General features: G+C 38.3%; 1 protein-coding gene across 1 annotated transcript in view; it reads left to right on the forward strand.

Annotated features, from left to right (window-relative positions):
• The window catches only part of PNPLA2 (patatin like domain 2, triacylglycerol lipase), a 51,805-nt gene extending 35,505 nt beyond the window's left edge, over window positions 1-16,300 (forward strand). Inside the window, exons 5-9 of the mRNA XM_014057687.2 lie at window positions 1,472-1,532; window positions 3,359-3,523; window positions 5,968-6,100; window positions 9,278-9,400; window positions 10,763-16,300. Coding sequence (XP_013913162.2) covers window positions 1,472-1,532; window positions 3,359-3,523; window positions 5,968-6,100; window positions 9,278-9,400; window positions 10,763-11,027 — 747 coding nt within the window. The 3' untranslated portion in view covers window positions 11,028-16,300. The remainder of the gene's footprint in view (window positions 1-1,471; window positions 1,533-3,358; window positions 3,524-5,967; window positions 6,101-9,277; window positions 9,401-10,762) is intronic.
• Window positions 16,301-22,192: the final 5,892 nt, after the last annotated feature.

Raw genomic sequence — 22,192 nt, forward strand, 5'->3', positions numbered from 1 at the left:
GATTCTTCCTGTAGTGCTAGCAGAGAGAACTGAAACGAATTCCAGAGCTCAGTTTTTCCTTTTAGAACAGGGGTGTCAAACTGGCTCCCTGCAGACTGGATGCATCATGTGCAGGCCATGCCCCTTCCAGCTCCACAAAGGGCAGGGGGAAACATTGCAATATGACACTTGACGGCAATGTGACGCCGTGAGTTTGACACCCATGCTTTAGAAGATGCTAAAGGCAACTTGTTTGTAGATTGTTAAGCTGGTTCGTGCCGAAAACTCATGGGACAATATGCCTTCAATAGTTTGGAAACACAGCAGCTAGAGGGCAGATGTTTCATTCCAATGGCAGAAAAATAGATTATTATTTTTTGCAGAATTGGCAGAACTTTTAATTGAGTTTCTTTCTTCCCCATGGAGAAAGAAGACTTTCACCAATTCTCCCTTTTCACACAGAGTCTCATTTCAGGATCAGACCTGAGGTGTTTACTTGTCTTTCCTGTGGCTACGCCATTCTTTTCATGACCATTCTGTTAATCGTGCCTCTTGCTTTATCCCAACTTGTCAGAAAATTTGGATTAAGACCACTTTGTAAAATGAAATACTATTTCATTTAATGCTATTTAATAGCATCTCTATCTTCATATAACTTCCTTAATCTTAATTAATTTTAAGTAACATTAATTACATATGCATTAATTAATAATTAACATTAATTGGTCATGCATTAATTAATATTAATTAATAATCAATATTAATTAAGTGTAAATTAATGTAAAATTAATACATCCTTAATTATAACTTCCTTAACGTCTACCTTCAAAATGATGCTATAAGGCACTGCACACCAGAACAAGAAGATACAAGGACAGTTTTTCCCCGAATGCCATCACTCTGCTAAACAACTAATTCCCACAACACTGTCAAAGACTGTATTATTATTATTATTCTTAACCTTTCTAGTACCTATCTCTTCCCACTTACGACTATAACCATGTTGCTTGCGTCTTTAACATTTATATTGTTTTATTTGTTTCCTAGTATGATTTGATTGCTTATTAGTAACCTAGGCCTACCACTGTGTTATATCTTATGATTCTTGATGAATGTATTTTATTTTTGTTTATGTACACTGAGAGCATATGGACCAAAGACAAATTCCTTCTGCGTCCAATCACACTTGGCCAATAAAGAATTCTATTCTATTCTATTCTATTTGGCAATACAACCGGAGATGTGTTAATTTAACTGTGTTTCTATCTGATCAAAGCCAGTCTACAGTGATCGCTGGCCATGTCTGCTTGTCATGCCTGATGCAGAGGTCTCCATTGGAGATACCTCTTTCTGCCAGGGGCTACATGAGTGGGAAGTACATTTGGAGATATGGATTCTTCCCTCTGCTGAAGTCTCTGGGCTATGCTGGTAGTGCAGTGTTTAGATGTCTTACAGCTAATTGTAAGTAACATGCTGCTTTTATCTCTCCCAGGTTCTCCAGGAAATGTGCAAGCAGGGCTACAAGGACGCTCTTCACTTTTTGAAGAAGAATGGTAAGTTCTTCATAGTTTTTGCATTCTATAGCAAAAGTGAATCTTGTGTCAGGTGTTCTTTTCTCTATTTCTAACAGAGTATTAAAAAGGAGAGCCTGTCTTGCATTCCAGCCATGACTATATCACCCTGTATAGTCCCTTTTCGCTGGGTAGAAACTGTGCAACTCTTGCAGTCCCTTTTAATAAGAGCAACATTATTTGAATACATGCATGGATTATATATGTTAGTGCTCCAATTTAAAAAATAAAAACTTCCCCGCTAAGCCAAAAGGAAGGAAGAACAGTCAAATGACTACAAAATGAATTTCCAAAACTGATATTATTGCTTATTGCTTAATTGAACTTTAATTCTTTTTCTATTCTGTATTATTTTAAAAAAACGACTCAATGTTTTATATGTTCTTGCACAAATTGAGATTTATTTTTAAATGAAAAGTTTCTTTTTGAATGGCAGGCATCTGCAACTTTTTTATTTATACATAAGAGATACAATAGAAAATGTTACTTGGTCAACGAATTGCATACAAACTTCCTTGAAAGGAATGGAAGGTGTGGAATAGTATGATGATGTATTAAGCACCTTTTGTTGTGTGGCTTGTTCAAAAATATTTTAAACCATTCTTAAAGAAATGGGGTGGTATGCAAAAAAAAATGATCAAAATTAATTATACCAATGAAAAGAATAACAGCAAATTTATATTCAATTCAAATAATAGGCTGGCCAGAGGCCATAATGTAATCCTCTGGATTTTGCTGACCTATAAATTTCAGAACCCTAGTAATATGCCAATACTGAGAGACACTATATTTTCCATATTTTCTTTATGGAGGAACAATTTCAGACCCAACAAGAAAACATTTTCTCTGTTTAGCTGCCACGTAATGCACTCTCCTGGCAGAGGAGCTATCTGCCTCCAGAGGTGCCTATGTGGTATTGAAGGGGCATCTTCTGTAGCTGAAAGTCATGTGATTCTGTAGAACTCTTCGGTTGTCTAATTCAGTGTTTTTCAACCTTGGCAACTTGAAGATGTCCGGACTTCAAGTCCCAGAATTCCCCAGCCAGCGAATGCTGGCTGGGGAATTCTGGGAGTTGAAGTCCAGACATCTTCAAGTTGCCAAGGTTGAGAAACACTGGTCTAATTCTGTAACTGCAGTAAATTGTCTGTCTCTATAGCATCACCTAGTGGTGCAAATTTCTCATGCAACCATTTTATTCACTGAATTGTTTTTAATCATGGTAGCATGCTACTTATGTGCTGCGATTAAATAACCGTAATTATGTAGTCTCAGCCTAATTACTTGTATTAATTTCAACGTTTTCTTATTATGTCATGTCATGTCATATTATATATAGATTTCTGTCCTCTTAAGAGTAGTAGTAGTGTATCATTCACTAATTGAATGATATTCAGCTGAATATCCAGGTTTGATTTTTACATAAAGACAATTGTCTAAGTTGTTGAGTTTCATCTATTTTGCTTCCAAACAGGGGTAAATTGTACATTGGAATATCTTCTCCATCTGTATTTTTTTAACAGAAGGACCTACACTTACTAGCAGTTTGATGCTTATAAAACAACACAGAATATTTATACAGAAATGCCAGAATTCATTTTAAAAGCTACTTTAAACCTATTTTTGCCCGGGTGCTTTTTGTCCTCTGCTTATGGCACATAATAGTCAACAAGATGGCTTTCTTGCACAAGGTTGTTTCTATCTGCTACTGCCATGTTCTCCTAGGTGATATGGTGAAGGGAAGATAATCTAACAGTCTAATGATGTTTCCTGATGAATTCACAATTCTGTCGCCTATCCTATTTCTCTAGCTCTCCTCCAAAGACCTCCCCTCCCTCTGCTAGCCATTAGCACTGGTGCTGAGGAAACGGACCCTGAAAAAGAAAAGGATGAGGATGATCAGCTGGGAGAAAGTGCTGAACTGGCAGAGGCTGAAGAACACATCCTGGAACATTTGCCTCCTAAACTGAACCAAGGTAAGATCTTTTGTTGGAGAGGAAAGTTGCTGCATTGCTTTCTCCCCAATTTAACTGAGCTGTTCAGGTTCTAGGCCAGTTTTTCCTGACTTGGCCCTTTTCCTCCAGATTCATTGACTTCAACTCCAAGAATTACCAGCAAGCATGGCAGGCTATTGCTGAGAATCCTGGCAGTTGAAATTTACACATCTGGAGGGCATGGAATGGCTGTTCCAAATATGCTTTTAAAAGAAACCAGATGAGCAAATTTTCAAAGAAATTATGTCTGCATGTAGGCATGTTGCTCTTGGAGGAGGACAAAGGAGTTCATATAATTCCTGCACCAATCTTGGTTCAAGATAATCACAGACCAAATTTAAATTCCTGGCTCTGCTGAGGGGATGAACAACTCGTTGATTTTAACTATATCAATTGGTGATTAGAATACAAGTTTTCAGGAACACCAATTGGTGTAGTTAAAATCAAAGAACTGTCAGTTTCATTAACAGAGAACTGCTGAAGCTGTGAAGAAGCTGTGAAGTTGCAAGATGTTTGTGAACATAAGAGAACTAGTCCGTTATAGTGGTGAAGGTGCTAACCTAGAAACCAAGAGATCCTGAGTTCAAGGACTGCTTTAGCCATGAAAGCCAGCTGGGTAACTTTGGGCCGGTCACTCTCTCAGCCCAAATCATTTCACAGGATTGTTGTTGTGGAGAAAACTGGAGGAAGAAGCAGTATTAAATATATTTTCTTCCTTATATTTTAAAAAGGCAAGATAAAACATTTGATAATAACAATAATTATCCAGATTTGAATTTCACTGAACAATGATTAGATCAAAGGCGATTCATTACCAGAAATAAAATATTTAGGAATACAGAATGGAAAAAAGCCAGAAAAAAATATGAAAATGGAAGACTAAAAACAATCGTAGAAGTAGAAGAAATTCAGATAGCAATTCTAAATATAAAGGAAAAAGCAGATATGAACTATAGAAATGATAATTTAATTAGTTAAAAACATAACCATTACAGGCCAGCACTAAAATAGACAATGAACTGACCTCCCTAATAGGAGTAAAAGAGAAAATTATGGTCTATGCAGAATTTTTAGTAGAAAGACAAGGACTGTTATCATTAAGAGTAGCATTAAGACTTGGCATCTATAAGAGTAGCATTAAGACTTGGCATCTTGGTATGTGAATAAGGCCAGTGGCGGATTAAGGCTCACTGGTGCCCTAAGCACTGACAAATCTTGGTGTTCTCCTCCTTTGTACATACTGTGCAAATCTTAATTGGTTTTTTCTTTCTTTCTCAACTTGGTGGTGCCCCCTTTGGGCCTTGTACCCTAAGCACATGCTTAGTCTGCTTAATGATTAATGCACCACTGAATAAGACACTTGCAAGGATTAAAATAACATTTATCAAACAGACCGATCGGTTCTCCTACAGTACAGCAGTGGGGTTACAAAAGAACTATGTATCGTAATCAGAAAACCAAAATCAAAATCATATTCAATCCCAAAGTGGAAGGTCAGACTAGAGACCCAGATAAAGAAACTAAGATCAGATAATTTAAACAAGAGCAATTGGAAAATGTAAAGATCAAGAAAAGCCTAATAAAAAAGTATTGGCTTAGCACCAGAAACATTGAAGCAGCTTTGGAAATCATAAAGCAACAAATAACAGCAATGGCAAGGAAAAGTGAACACCGTGGGTCACAAATCATCCAATTAAAGCAAAATCAGTTATTTCAATCAGACTAGATGCGATTTTACCAAAGTATAAATGACAGTAAAAATTCTGAAAATGCAAACAAAAAGGAAAGAATCCAGTTTTGGAAAGATTTATGGGAAATTCAAAAAATACTATAATAAAAATGCTGGGTGGACAAAAGAATTAGAACACGAATTTAGTAAAAATCAAATGAAAAAAACTAGTGACAGTAAAAATGGTTAAAAATTGAATGAAAAGGATTAAATATTGGACATGCCTGAAAATGATCAGTTGCATGTCTTTTGCCTCAAATATCTGACTACCTTTCATTTAATTAAAGCTAAACAGCGTAATGAACTATTGCATAAAGGAAACATCAGTGACTTCTTAATGATGGTAAAATGTATCTGAGTCCAAAGGACCCAGAGAAAGGGACAATAGCATGAAACTACACCAATATAAATCAATTCAGTTAAACAAAAACTCCCAATTATTGATTTTTAGTTGAATTTTCCTTCATGTAGAATCTCATGAAGTAGTAATAGGGGTGTCATTTAAATCGTGGATATGTGCAAATTTGGGGAGGGCGTATAACAGGCAAGGTAAGATTTAGCATTGAGGAATAAATCCTTTGCAACTGGATTAGAAGTGCAACAATTAAATGGTTGAATTTTTTTTAAAAATATCATTGGTTTCTACGCTCAAACCTTGGCCGGAGACATTGATTTAATGTACCTTCTCCATCTGCAGCACTTTTGGAAGCCTGTACTGAGAGGAGGGGATTATTCACTTGCATTGCCAATCTTCTACCAGTGCGTTTGGCCTCTACATTGATGCTACCATATACTCTTCCTCTAGAGTCTGCTCTCTCCTTTACAGTCAGGTATGTTCTGAATTTCCTTCTGAGACTCTGTGATGAAAGAACATTAGTAGGATTTGCACTGGATTTAAATGCATTTAAAGCTGTCAGCTTAAAAAAATATTTAATTGCATTTCTTTCCAATAAAGCAGGTTTAGATGAAATTCCTTCTGAGTCAGTGGTATAGTTAGAACAAACCAGAATTCACATTTTAAGATTTTGGAGTGAGAGAGTTTTGTATCCTGCTGGGTTGTAAATTTTGAAATTATATAGATAATTCCTTAGGCTTTCCTGCCAGTAAATTTAAATTTGTGTGTAACTGTTCAAATTGAAATGTAACTTTGTGGGGCAGTGTTATCTCATTGCAAGGCAGAATCATATTTACTATGTTGCAAAATGAGTGTTTATTTTGATTACCTGCCATCAAGTCGGTGTTAACCCATAGTGACAACATAGACAATTTTTCTCTAGGACACTTTGTCCCCAGCTCTAGCCAATTTTTATTTCTATAGCATGTCACAGGAAAAACCATTGCTTGCATCATTCTGCATATTTTGGCATCTGAATATCTTCTCTTTCACGGCTTTCTCATATAACAACAAAAACACAACTACAAAACAAAGATTAACAAGCAATTAAAGGAGCATCTAGCTCAAGGTGTCAAACTAATAGCCCGCAGGCTGGATGCATCACGCGCAGGACACTCTCACCCTAATTCCGCAAAGGCAAAAAAGTCATGTGACGTGATCAAGTTTGACATCTGTGATTTAGCTCTTGTGTCAAAATTTTTGTAAAAGGGTATTGATTTGCCTTTCAATGCAGAAAGGGAACAAAGCTGAGACTATTTGTTATTTTTCATGTGATTTCACTTCTTTGTTTAATGCTATACATCTTTTTGTAGTGTTTTAGTATTGGAGAAAAGGAGGGGGAACAAATAGAAAGGATACAAGGAAAAGAACAGTAGCATAGATGGTACAAATAGGAAATGATTCAGCCTACTAAACACTTCATTAAACCTTGGCCACGTGGAATAATATTGATTGGTCTTTCTATGACATCAGAGAGAACTAAGTCATAATCAGACAGCAAACACTAGATTTTAAATTTTGGATCACACTTTCTTGCCAACATTGAAGAATAGCTTGATTTGCTGATCCCCACTTGACAAGTAATATTTTTTAATTTCATGATACATTCTAAGTTTTGTATATATAATTAAAAATACAATCACTTCTTTAATCCATATTGAACTTTGCAACACCATGTTATCAAGGATCATAATATATAATATTTTAAGACCTAACCATCAATTTGTTAACATGGAATTATCCAATTCTTTATTCCACTGTTTTTCCAAATCTTAGAGATGCTCTTTAATTGATTATAAAACACCATAGCCTTTAGAATAACCCAAAATGTATTCAAATATTGATTATAATTTTAGGGTTTTATCTGATTGATTAAATGCCATCAATTGTATTAACTGATAGCAACCACATGGATAGAGTCCTCAGAATTGTCTGCCTTCAGCTTGACCTTGTTGATTTCTCATTGATTTTGTAATCATATTTATCCAGCTTGTTTCTGGTCATCCTCCTTTTTTCTTCTTCAATTTTTCCAAGCAACATGGACATCACAGTATTGTAGGATTCTGGGAAGGCTTAGTGGCCTCTGTGACAGCTGAAGTTTCATCCAGATAGTTTCTATCCTGATGCTCACAGAGACATGTGTTTGACTTTATTTTTGCTTCAGAGCAATTAGTACATGCCCCATTGCTGGAGGTCATTACCCCAAATCTTTGTTGTGGTTGGATCATTTCTTGTCCAGAAAAGGTGTTGTTACTCTAGGACTTTTCAGATGAAAAGGCCAGTTAAGATAGTCCGTCCTAAGTGCCTTATGCATCCTAAGATATTCATATATGGGGTGGATGGTGTTTCCTACCAATATGGGAGGCAGTTGCACTGACACTTGCAATGGGAAGATTAGAAGGATGCTTGAAGTGATTGCCAACAAGTGGCCTTCATGCTTACAAGTCCCAGGATGCTGTTTGGCTTTCTGAAACCAATGCCTGCTTGTTTTCAAAGGCAGAATTATGCTGAAGAGGTCTATGGGTTGGATCATCCTTGCTACTTTATAACAATCAGGATAATAATTGCCATCACAGGCTGTTTTTTCATTGAAAGGACATCTGGCATGCCTTGAGATAGCCTGTACAATACACCCCAAGAGTGTCCAGTCCCTTGATCTGGCAGATAGTATTCATTGTTGCTTATGGCTTTTAGAAGAAAGGGGAAGACAATGGGATAATTAACGGTGAGATCAAAACAATTACAGAACAGACCTGGAAATAGCTACAAGTTGTTCTTGGAGAGAGGTCACAAAGTTCTTGAGGTTACCTAGAGTTGACTCTGACTTGATGGTACCCGACTATCTTTGCAGTTACATGGGGAGAATGCTATGAGGAAGTAGCTTCTATACAGTAATAATGACCTTTCCAATTCTGGGGACCAATTCTCATGCTAGCACTGTTGTAGATGCTTAATCAAAAGGTTGCAAGTTTTAATTAGCATGTGCTATTTTAAGAGTTAACATATTACTTTGGGATTGCTCGTCACAGCTTTGTGCATCACTATAACCTGCACCCATGATTTTCAGTGGACATTTATTAATTATATATTCTGCCTAATGTTAGAGTCATTTTGAATAGCAGTTATTGGGGAATATGTTCCTATGGTGTTCTGTGTGTTGATCTCTGTGGATGCTGGACTAGATAGATCTTTTGTCTTTTCTAGCACAGTAGGTTTTATGTATGCACTTCCTGTTGATACATATGGCAATAGCAATAGCATTTAAACTTATATACCACTTTGCAGTGCTATACAGCCACTATAAGTGGTTTACAGCATATTGCCCCCAACAGTTTGGGTCCTTATTTTATCCACCTCAGAAGGATGGAAGGCTAAGTCAACCTTGAGCCTGGTGAGATTTGAACTGCCAAATTGCAGGCAGCTGATAGTCAGCATAAGTGGCCTGCAGAACTGCATTCTAACCACTGCACCACTGTGGCTCAATCCAGGGATGATTAATTAAAAATTTCAGTAAAGTGCTTGAACCTGCAAATACTATACTTGAGCGTGTTTACAATATTGAAACATGTTTTTTTTTCAATTGATACTTGTACATTGCACCTGCCACATTTAGGATGCTTGAATGGCTGCCAGATGTTCCAGAGGACATCAGGTGGATGAAAGAACAGACACGGAAAGTCTGTCATTATTTCATGAGAAAAGCCAAGAAGAAGCTAGGAAGTCACCTTTCAGCCAGGTAGGATTGTTACTTCTTATCTTGCATTTCGAAGATACTGAATTGTGAGGCGCAATGCGATGCTTTTATATCACTAATGCCACAACATTCTTAAATTGGGAGAGTTTGCAATTGGATGTGCCCACGCTTGGAAATTAGAGCCTTTAGATTCTGTTCCAGATTTGCATGATTAAGATGTCATGTTTGTTTGCTTTGTTCTTAAAGCCAAGAGTCTGCTGGACTGGAATGATATATGAACCCAAGTAAGTATAATGAGCAAATAAAAAACAAATATATTCCCCAGTCAGAATAATTTTGAGTATAGCTGTGTTTCTATAATCTGTATGGCAGGTGTGTCAAACTCATGGTGACCCGTGGGCTGGGAGTTTGACATCCCTCTCTATGGTCTCTTATCATGGCACTCCAGCCTTGAATTTCCCTTTCTCTAAAGGCCAAGTGCTTTAAAAACCACAGCCTATGTGCCTGTGATTATTTTTTTGTGGTATAGTTATTGCTGCTTTAATATTGAATGTATTGTTTATTTTTATTTTGTGTTACTGTTTCAAGCTTGTAGATTTATGGATTTTAACTTGTCCTAAAACTCTTAAGATAGCTGCCATAATAGAAACGTTCTAATAATAAAAATACAGAAATAAAATGTAAGATACCTAGTACAGTCCATTTCAAAACCAGGTTAACAAAATCCACTTTTGTGTCTGGATTAAATTTGTAAAGTGCAAAATAACTAAGGTCCTTAAATGTTATATAAGATACAACAATAGTTTACAAGTCTACAGTTATAAAGGGGGAGCCAAAGGTTTATATTTTGAGAAACATTTTTGATTGAAACAAACTGAAACAAAAATTTTAAGCAGATTGTTCAAAGATTGTCACTATAGGATTATTGAAAGAGTTCCCAACAGAGGTGGGATTCATGTACCTTCCCTACCGGTTCGCAAATGTCAGTGCATGCTCGTCTTCTCGTGCGCACCGCCTTCTGCACATGCGCAGTGCTCGCACATTACGTCAGAGGGGTGGACAGAGCCTCCCTTTAAAGGTAATGCAGTGGCATTTTCTCTTAATGGGCCAAGAAAACAGGACCAGAATAGCCAGAGGGTGTCAAGAGTGAGATACTCAGGGGAAAATATTCTGCTGCTCAGTTCCATCTCCCTGCAACCTTAGCTTATCTTGCTGACTTCTTTGTGTGCAAAGGGGCAATTTCAATGGGATGTGTACTGCATCTTTCTCTCCTTCTTTTTCCTCCTCCATTCCCCTTCCATTTTTTATTTATATTATCAACATTGGAAACCAAAATATGTTAAATAATATTTACCAAAATAGCATGGTAAAGTTTAATTCTCTCTCTCTCTCTTTCTCTCTTAGGCTATACTACCATCTTGAACTCCGAAAAACACAGAGTTTAGCTATCCCTTTGGGCACAGCTTATGGGGAAGCATTGCCAAAATGGCTCAGGAACAGTCTCTCGCTAACAGACGTTATGACAAAATGGGAAGAATATCAGCGCCAGCTGATGCTAGGGCTGTTCTGCATCAATGTGGACCTGCAGGCCTCCATCTTCCCATCAGAAGGGCTGCAGATGAGACATCCAAGAGCAAGCTGCACGGAAGAGACCCTTCAGCTCTTTTAAGATAACCGTCAGAATCTGGTCGGGGGGAAAAGAGGGTGGGCAGTGGCTGCATTCAGCAGTTTCCTAATGGAACTCTTTAACAATCACAGAGGGATTTCTCTTCCCCTCACAATTCAGACAGGGTATTGATAACAAAATAGGAAATTGTGCCATAACTAAGCAGGTGACTGGCACAAGGTAAATACCCACCAAAATGTGTTGGGTGTTGCATATTTTCTGGGAGACAGTGGTATAAATAACTTGACAACTACAACAGAAATAAGTTGATGCTTGGGCTGAACTGAAAAGAATTTCATGCAGGGCACCTCTTGGACTGTTTATAGTAAGAAGACTGGGGACATCATCAGGACTCTAGCTTCTGTTTTTAATCCACTTTGCTTTAAATCAATATTGCAACATGCTTTTGTTCTTAAAGACTCGAGTCCTTTGGGATCATCCTTCTCTGTGTTATAATAAAGTAAAAGAAAAGCCAGCAAGAGCTACCAAAACAGCTCTTAAACCAAATGCAGTCCTAAATTTTCTAATTCAAGTAGAGACACCTTATAATTCCTGTACTTTTTTCTTGTAAATTTGTAAGGAATGCAGCTAACATTTATGCTACCTGGATTCATGGTCTACTGTCTTCTAGGTCCTTCTATTCTAGAGAGATGACGGGGGGGGGGGATTAGAAGTCTTGAAATATGTACTTAAGTCCCATCTCATTTGGGTGCACTATTTTTTCCCTGCTTCCCAATAATTTTAACTAGCTTAAATCTTAACTTGTACAGTTGCAGAAGGATGTTAAGAAGGATAGATGGAAGCAACAGCTAAGTCAGTGTAATGTATGTTTTGAAACAGTTTGTGACTGACTGGATCAGTTGGCCATTTGAGAAAGAAGGAAAGGGCTTTTGATTCTAGCTGCAAAGGAATATGAAGCTCTTAAAATCCAGAAGCCACAATGTATTCTGATCCAAATGGATTTAAGTTGGCTTGTGGGATCCACATCATTTGGGGTGTCAGTGGTGAATGTGGCCCCTTTGGAACGTTGTTGATTGCTCAGCAGAATTGTGGAAATTGTCTTGCACTGAGATGGAAATAAGCAGGGTCTGAAGTTGAAGGCCTGAAAGAAAGTAATAGTTTTGCAGGTATTGAATGTTATGGTATCGCATAAAGAGGAGGAACAGGGTTGGCTTGTAAGTCAGCTGAACAAAATTGCTTTGTTTTTTTCCCCTTCTGAGCACTTTCCTCCCACTAGTGCAGGGTCCACTTTTTCTCAGATTATAGGAATTGATTGATTGTTTTGTCACCTGAGCCTAATGTTGTGTGCTGAGAGTGACTATCCAAAAGTCATTTAGCTGGCTTTCATGCCTGAAGTGGGATTAAAATTCACAATCCTTGGTTTATAGCCTGGTGCCTTAGTCACTAGACCTGTGATGGTGAACCTATGGCACGCGTGCCAGAGGTGGCATGCAGAGCCCTCTCTCTGGGCATATGCGCCGTTGCCTGGTGCTCTGTGTGCACACCGGCCATCTGGTCTTTGCGCGCACCAGAGCATTGGAAACCTGAACACCAGGTGGCCAGCGCACACATGCACACCAGCCAGCTGGTCTTCAGGTTTCCAGCACTCCATTTTGAGCATTTGGTGCAAGTTCCCCATCACTGCACTAGACTAAACTGGCTCTCTGATGAACAAAATTGAATGTATAGTCTTATTTCAATCTTTTCATTCTGAACCAGTGGAGCTAGTTCTTTCAATTGCTGTGAAAACAAATGTTGGTAGGTTAACCTAGAAGTATTTTCTCCTTCACACATAGCCCAAGTAGCATATCTGGTATGCATTATACATTTCTCTCATAAGCCTTCTTTATAGCAGTTACCTATTGTCATATATGCACTAAATGAAGCACCCGGTTAATTTCTCACAGCCACATACCAACTATCTTGTGTCTATCATTAATTATCACCAGCACCATACTAGATCTCATCACTAGCTGCTGTTGTTTTCTTCCTGCTACTGTATATATAGCATGGCAAATATTCATTATGATGGCAGAAAGCAGGAGCTGCACTCATATAGCAATATTGGCACATTTCTAGTCACTGTGTGAGACTATATGTAGAGTGCTTGTTATGATTTTTTATCATAACTGCAGGAAAAAAAGTTTGGGTACATTGTTTTTGGATAAAAAAAGATTGGTTTTCTTTGCACTTTATTTCTGTTTTTCTCCTAGTACAGAACTATCTGTTAAATTCCAAAGGTAACACAATGGATGGACGGAGAGGGAGACATAACAATTGCTTAGAAATAAGTTAATAATAATAGAATTTTAAATGCTACAAGAGAACAGAAAGGATAAATCTGAATAGAAATGCTTTATTATATAGTGTATTTGTTCTCTTAGTAGACTGCAACAGACTACTAACTTTAAGTATTATGAGCAATAAGTGGTTCTATATTAGCAAAGCCTATGAGATACACATGCTTTTTTTCCCTTGAAAAATAATTATTACTGAAACCACGATAAAGGTATTGCTCCAGGAAAAGAATCTGGGAGCAAAATACAAGGAGTTAAATAGCATTTCTAGCAATGCCTTCGCTTTGTAAAAATGCCTTCGCTTGTAAAAATTTCTAGTGCAAATATTAAAAATCAGTTGGGAATGAAATGATTTTATAAAAATAGGCTCATTGCCAGAAAAAAAATCGTTTGCTGTCTACTCATTTGGCACAAGGGCCTGTTTTGAATCTCTGCACCAGTATTTCCTTTTACACATCTCTGGGAGAAGTGGAGCTATGAAGAATGAATATTTGCAACCAGGCAGGATGGGAGTAGTCACAAGTTTGGCAATGAACAGTGCCTCTCCTATACGTTACATAAAAACGTAGGGTGTTTTATCTGCTAATATTTCCTTTAATGTAAGCAGCAGTAGCAAATTGCAAATCATTCAAAGCACTTCCACAGAATCCAGTTCCTGATCTGGAATTCACTACTGAATTTTCACAATTTCTTCCACATTACTATGTATAGATAAGTAAGTACAGCAGCCACCAACTCTTAGTGTAGCTGAAAAGAAAGGACATGTCTCTCTTCACTAATATTAAAATGAAGAGACTGAGCAAAGGTAGACATTTTTTTTGGAGGAAGAAATGCTGCTAAAATTGCATAGGACTGAGCTGTCGCATACAAAGATTCATGCCTGCTCTCCCATATTTAATTACAAGTGGGGTATAAAATAAATGAAGATAGGAGATATGCAAAATTGAAGTGTTTCTTTTAGTAGCAATGTCTCTTAAGAGAAAAGCTTTGAGCAAAAGATCCTTTATAAAACTCTTTAGAGGAAGGAATCTTCCTCTTATCTTAACCCAAATAAGTTCCATAGGTATTACATCACTTCAGCTTTCCCACATAAAATACAACAGTGCCTAGATCAGGGCTGTCAAACTTTTGGCCCGTGATCCCGATGCGTCACGCACTGGCCATGTCCACGGCCGGTTTAGTGAAGTGGGGAAAAGTCCCAATATGTCATGTGATGCCACCGTGATGATGTGAGTTTGACGCCCCTGATCTAGATACTTTCCCTTGTTAAGTACACAATTGTCATTTGTTGTCTTTTAGATGAAAATGTGCCAGTGTTCGCATGTCTTTAACCACTAAGTTATTCAACACTATTCTATTTTGAAATGTATTGCACAATTACATAGTCTTTTTTTTAAAAAAAAATTGTAAGCTGCTATTGCTGCTTCAAAATGCAGCTATTGTAATGCTGGGATTCTATTTGTTGCTAATACACTGCACTGTAATTTAGACACTGTAATTTGACCAACTATCTTACCTGTTTGAAGATAATCAGGATTTTAAAAATAGTTGGTTTTAGAAAACAAAATATAAAATTGTTAATTTTATATGTTAATGTTAAAAGTGTAAGTTCAAATGTTGGTGCCAAAAACTGGTATTGCAATATGTACTGGAGTTTCACAGCAAAACCACAGACATTTTCTTTTAATTCTAAAACTTGAAAGTAGTGAAAGCAATGCTCCCAGCTGATTTGAGTTCATAATAAAAAGAAAATAGAAGCTAGAGCCAACAAAGTATCCACAGGGTAAAGCCAACCAGCCCCGGCTCCTTAATTTCTTTTTAAAAAAAGAAGAAAAAAAGAAAATTGGTATATCAGATTTGAAACTTTTGAAGAAAAACAGATAACAACTTACATCACCTTGTTTGACTTGGCAGATAGAAATTTGGTCAAGTGGAAAGCAGCATTTGATTACATCAGAAGCTGATGAAAGAGAAGCTTGACGTGTTCAAGTTGCACGGTTTAAGATTCCACAGTGCCTTTTTTAAAAGAAAGCCAAAAAATTTACAGCTTGCTGCTGCTGTTATCTTTATGGGTACCTATAGTAGTCCTCAACTTATAAACCATATTTGGGACCAGAATTTCTATTAGTAAACGTCACGATTGTTAAGTGAATCACGCCCAGTTTCATGACCATTTTGAGTCACCTTAATCAGTAAGTGAATCATGCAGCAAGTGAGTCATGCATTTAAAAAATGTGGCTTCCCCCATTGACTTTATTGGTTGGAAGCCAGTTGGGAAAGTCACAAATGATGATTACATGATCCACGGATGCTGCCATTGTCCTAAATACATGCTGGTTGCCAAGCAGCCATATTTTGATCATGTAACCATGGGAATCCTGCAATGGTTGTAAGTGCAAGCATCAATCATAAGTCACTCTTTTCAGTGCCATTGAAATCTCAAAATAGTTACTAAATGAATGATTGTAAGTCGAGGACTATCTGGATTCCTCTGCTGTTCTCATTCTGACCAGCCTTCTTGAATTCTCTAATAGTTCTTAAGTTGTTGACACTACTAAGGCTGAACTAACCATTGTGAGAAGCAACTGATTTATCTTGCCATAGTAAATCCAACATGCCAAATAAAAAATCTCTTTGCAAAAAATGCACTCTGTAAGAAAAAAGAAAATTCAACATAAGAATTCAATTGTATTTGGGGAGTGGGAAATGATCATGATCTGATGCTGTTGGTCAAATTGCAATAGCTCATTTTTAGCACTTGCAACTAAAAATAAGACCTGTATTATTTAGTAGCATTACGAAAGCAATAAACACAGTGAGGAAAACTAATCAAGCATTATAATAGTCATTATTGAGTTAATTTTCTTCTTGCTTTGCATAATCCATGCCCTCAGTTCCTTTCTTCTATGTGTTTCCTGGAAATGTGCTATTTATTCTTTTAAAATGTATCTCTAATAAAATAAAGTTATTGAACTGAAATGTGGATTTGCATTTATTCATGCTTTCTAAACTTATTGAACTGAAATGTGGATTTGCATTTATTCATGCTTTGTATAACCATAGTCAGTTGATACTTTCTGAAAATCAGGTATTTTTGATCCAGTTGGCAAGCAGATGAATACAAAATGCCTTCTGTGATCTGCAGTCCTACACTATGCTGACAGTTGCTGTTGCTACACAGTCACCCATTAGGCCTTACAATCACAGGTGTTACTCAGCTTCACTGGATTCCTTATCAAATCACTATTACCTTGTTATTCCTAAATTTGCATTAGCAATGAAGATCAAATAACAAATGAATTCCACCTGACTGAGGTTGTGGATGATACTAAACTGGCAGGAATAACACACCCTGGATGTTAGGCTTAAGATCTAGATAGATCTTGATAGACCTGAACACTGGGCCCTATCTGAAATGAAATGAAATTCAGTGTGGAGAAAAGTAGTTTTACACAGGCAAGAAAATCCAAAAGTACACGTATAGACTGGGTGAAAACAGGCTCAATAACAGTAACTGAGAGGGATCTTGGAGTCTTCGTGGACAACTAGTTAAATATGAGCCAGTAGTGTGTGGCGGCAGCCAAAAAAGCCAATGAAATCCTAAATTGCATTAAAAAGGAGATAAAATCAAAATCAATACCACTCTAAAAAGCTTTAGTAAGAGTAAACCTAGAATACTGCATCCAGTTTTGGTCACCACAGTATAAAAAAGATTTTGAGACTCTAGAAAAAGTGCAGAGAAGAGCAACCAGGATGACTAGAGGACTGGAGACTAAAACATATGAAAAACGGTTACAGGAATTGGGCATGCTAGTCTAGTGACTAGGGGAGACTTGATAGCAGTGTTCCAATATTTGAGGGACTGCCACAGAGAGGAAGGGGTCAGGCCATATTCTAAGGCACCTGAAGGCCAGACAAGGAATAATGGATGGAAACTGAACAAGGAGAGATTCAACCTAGGAAATGAGGAGAAATTTTCTGACAGAATAATCAACCAATGGAACAGCTTGCCTTCGAATTTGGGAGCTTCATTACTGGAGGCTTTCAAGAAGATATTGGACTGCCATTTGTCAGAAATGGTATAAGGTCTCCTGCTTGGGTGGAGGGATGGACTAGATGACCTACAAAATCCCTTCCAACTCAATCTGAGGTATGGATCTAACCCCTTTTCATTGCTAGACTTTTCCAATCTAAGAAGGGATGGGTGGCAAGCTAGAGTAGGTATGAAGTGCTTATCGTGGCTATGCAACACATCCATACTTAATTTCCAACACCATTTCTAGATAGAATTAGCAAATACTTGTTGATTCAATGTTGAAAGGTTAGAAAGCCACGACCACTTGACTGATAATCAGATTCAATATAAGGAATTTTAATGTGTGACTGAGCTATGGAAAACAGACAATGGTATATGGATTTTTTTAAAGAAAAAACAGCATATATTTATATCTAAAGTAAATGAGGTCTTGCATTAGCCTGACTGGATGCTGAAGAATAAAATTCTGATTCCAGGAACTCACTAAAAGTCCAGGATGAGTCCAGGAACTCATTCAAAGCAAAATACATGTTTTCATCTACAGAAGAAAGAAACCAATTTGCATATAAACTGGATGTGAGGGTTCCAAAAAACACCCCCAATGAAATAAAACTCCAAGCCTTGTGTATCCTCAAAGTTTCACTTTATTAGAGATGCCATGTTGGCACATCTGAGAAAATCTGAATCTGAAAGCTTCCAGGTTTTGCCACCTAATTGAAAGTTCAAGATCCTGCCCCAACAGCCACAAGTTCATCACATGGTCCAATCTTTCACTGCCACGGAGACAGATTCCTCCTATCCACATCTGGCCGGGTGCAGAGACAAAAGCGACCTTGACTTTCTAAGAAGAATGTTGTTATGGCTACACATTACCCAACTCCGTATAATCCCCCCTCCCATTTTCCCACAGTAGAAAATGTGGCAGGCCTGAAACCTCAAAAGAAAAGATGGTTTGCGGGTCTGACATTGGATTCATACATTGCACAAAACCCTGACTTGCTGATCTTGGGGCACTGAATAAACCATAATTGATAGATGTCTATGGAACTTTTCAGTCATCCAGGTCATGGTTGTCACAAAGGTGCTTTTTCAAGAGGCAACTGGACTTTCTGTTTTTTCTTTGAAGACGTTTCACTTCTCATCCAAGAAGCTTCTTCAGCTCTTATAATTGTTAGCTTTCATAATTGATAGAGTTCTCACTTTAAACCAACTATGAACATAGTACTTTACAAGCTTGAAGTAACTTTTTCTTTGCTCTCTTGATTTTAAAATTTGCCAACATCATCCCCCAATCTATCTGAAGTATCATTTTTGAGGAGAGAATTAAGATCTGCCAGTTGTAATTTTTGGTGAGAGGTATGCACAATTAAGTGCAATCTCAAGAGTTTAGTTTAAAGTTTATTTTAATGAGGATGAGTTGTGAATCACTTTTTGATACATTGAAATTGTGGGATAAAGATAATGTAAGAACTTCTGGAGCCCTCGGCTTTTATTTCATTTGGCATCTTGTATTTTCAGGGGTTCTTCATCTCTAGAGTGAGGAGAAACTGACTTGAGAAAAAAGTTTGGCCTTGGCAGAACTTCATTGTTGTTGTTCAGTTGTGTGTCCAGGTCTTCACAACCCCATGGACCATAGCACGCCAGGCCCCTTGTCCTCTACTGTCTCCGAGAGTTTGCCCAAATTCAAGCTTATTGCATTGATCAGACTATCAAACCACCTAATTTCTCTGTGGTCCTCTCCTCATTTTGTCTTCAGTCTTTCCCAAACACCAGGTTCTCCTTCAAGGAGTCCTCTCTTATAATTTGTTGATAGCCAAAGTATTTGGGCTTCAGCTTCAGATACTTTGGCCACCTAATGATAAGACAGTGTGAACACTTAGGACATGCAAGTTGGTGCTTATCTAAGAAACATGACCAGGTTTGCTCTGCCATTGCTAGGAAGCAAATTTGGGTAAGGGGCAAAAATAAGACAAATTTTAAAAAGGCAACTCTTGGGATTAAAGAACAGATCCTAGGTAGGAAGCCTGGAGACTGCAGAGCAGATTCTCTTGCTATCAGCCACTACTATTTCATACAGTCTACAACCTGGCCTTCTTCAGTGTTAAGGCCTTTTCCCACCAGTAACTAATCATACAATCATGCCATGTCCCTATAACTTAACTTTCATGTCTCATGCTTAAGACGTCTTAAGTTCTGCCATCAGGATGCACCGGATAGGAGGAACAAGACTGACAAAAGCAACATCACTATGCAAGCTCCATTCTTTTGTATGTGTATTGTGATGTTGTATGGATGCTCCAAAGGAATGGAATTTGCAGCATACTAAATTGCTGCTGTCCTCATCCTGACAAAAGCAATAGGATCCTGATGAATTGTCTTAGCTGTATCAGTGTTAGCAGTGTTTCCACTTTTATTACATAAAAGGGAAGATCAGTGAGTGGTGGGCTCAGCAGCATATAATATTTCCTAACCATTTCAAACTGAGATGGGTATACCTTTTGAAGTCCATCATTCTTCAGGTATCTCCGTTAGGAGCTAGTTACAATATCACTAGGCAGCTAATCTACCCTAAGTAAGTAGCAGTGCTAGGCTGCTGCTCAGCCAACAGTACGGGCCTTCTCGGTTAATTTCATAGTCTAAATAGCAAAGTAGTAGAATGGTATCATAAGCAATAGTAGTACAATGGAGCAACAGGGAGAAGGAGTAACAAGGTGACAGCACAACACTGAAAGTATGGGACCCACCCCCTCCTTTGCCTTGCAAATAGAACGTGGTGGGCTCTGAAAGATGTTACTTATTGCCTATTTACAGAAAGTTAAGTTCTGGCTAATTAATACAACCAAGCATCAGTAGCAAAGATTTTAGAGGACAATTACATCTTTCTAGACTTTGGGGCTTTTAGAATATCTTTAAAGGTAAAGGTTCTCCTTGCACATATGCGCTGGACATTCCCGACTCTAGGGAGCGATGCTCATCTCCGTTTCAAAGCCAAAGAGCCAGCGCTGTCCGAAGATGCTTCCGTGGTCATGTGACCGGCATGACTAAATGCTGAAGGCACACTGGAATGCTGTTACCTTTCCACCAAGGTGGTCCCTATTTTTCAACTTGCATTTTTTACGTGCTTTCGAACTGCTAGGTTGGCAGAAACTGGGACAAATAACAAGAGCTCACTCCTTTATGCCCTAATTAATACAACCTAGCATCAGTAGCCAAGATTTTAGAGGACAACCACATCTTTCTAGACTTTGGGGCTTTTAGAATATCTTTATGAACCCCTATACTTTTATTAATATTAGTGAATAGTCACTGAATGGTGATTTAATTTTCCTGTAGTAAATGGAAAATGACTGCATGGGCACCAATGCGTGGGAACAGGTAAAGGGCAAGTGATACATATATGATGACACTCTCACAAATGCCGCGACTGACATACTTGTGTTATACATTCTGAAACAAGTGAATAGTTGTGGCTGTGGAAGCCAGGAAAGTCCCCCACCCCTGCTTTAATTCGGCAGAGTGTAAGACCAAAGACAATTGGAGACACAGTCACCCACATGTCAATATATAAGAAAAGGTGCTGAGACTCAGACTCTACAATAGCAATGTGACACTAGTGCAAAAAGATGCTTGTTATCACTCACATATCATTGTGCCAGCTGAAGGCTTGCAGCATTTGTGAAACGTGTTTCCAAATCATGGCTTCATAAATTAGAGGGGTTGAGATTGTGGCTCCAAGATTTCTAAGGCGTTGGAAAAGCAAGACCACTCAGGGTTATGGGTCTAGAATGCCCTAGGAAGCAATAGGTTAAATAACTACTCTCTACCCTTTGGCTTCAACCTGATTGATCTCATTTTGGGGACCCACATAATGGGGGGCTCTTCATTCCTCAGGAGGCCCCTGGATTCATTTACCCAGCTCACTCTTTTGCCCCTTCGTGCTTCTGTCCTTCTACTTCTTCGGAATTCCAAAAGTGCTTTTTCAGGAGGCAACTGGCCTTTCTTGTTTTTTCTTTGAAGGCTTTTTGCTTCTCATCCAAGAAACTTCTTCAGCTCTGACTGGATGGTAGGGGAGTGGAAGGATTTATATCCCCTGCAGACAGCTCTGCATCCTTTTGGAGTCTCACTGAGGACAACCATATCCTGGGGACAAACCTGATGTGGATTACAGAGAACTTCCAGATTTTAGCTATGCATTTTGGGATGACTACTCTTCGAATAGTGTGGGACTATGAATGGATTGCCAGAAAACTTGCAGACTACAGGAACCATTTGCACTACTCAGGTGACTCCGAGGACCTGAATAACCTCCAAGTGCTTCTAAAAGGACCCTCTAAAAGGATGCAAATTATCTATCTGCAAGGAGTATAAATAAGGAATATAAATTATAGGCACTACGCAACCTAAAGCCATCTCTATCTATCGGCCCTGATGGATTATGTGCCTATTTCCTAAAAAAGCTTGCCTCTGCCCTAGCTGAACCTCTAAGCACAATCTATGAGGTATCTTTCCGAACCAGCTCCTGGCCTGACCGATGGTCATTAGCCAAGGTCATACCTATCTTTAAAAAGGAAGAACCTAGCCTAGCAGAAAATTAAAGACCAATCCCATCCAATCAGAACGGAAGAAGCTTTTTGGATGAGAAGCGAAACATCTTCAAAGAAAAAAACAGAACGTCCAACTGCCTCCTGAGAAAGCACTTTGGGGACAACCGTGACCTGGGTGACTGAGAACCTCCATAGATTTCCACCTCTTCGGATCCCGGTGTCTCCGCCCGGCAATCGGGAGCCCCTGCCTGGCAATGAGCCAGGCTGCGCGGCCACCTCAAATGGAGGCGT

Source organism: Thamnophis sirtalis, unplaced genomic scaffold, assembly GCF_051295495.1.
Source record: "Thamnophis sirtalis isolate CommonGarterSnake01/CBP01778 unplaced genomic scaffold, rThaSir2_p1.2 scaffold_1, whole genome shotgun sequence".
NCBI lineage: Eukaryota > Metazoa > Chordata > Lepidosauria > Squamata > Natricidae > Thamnophis > Thamnophis sirtalis.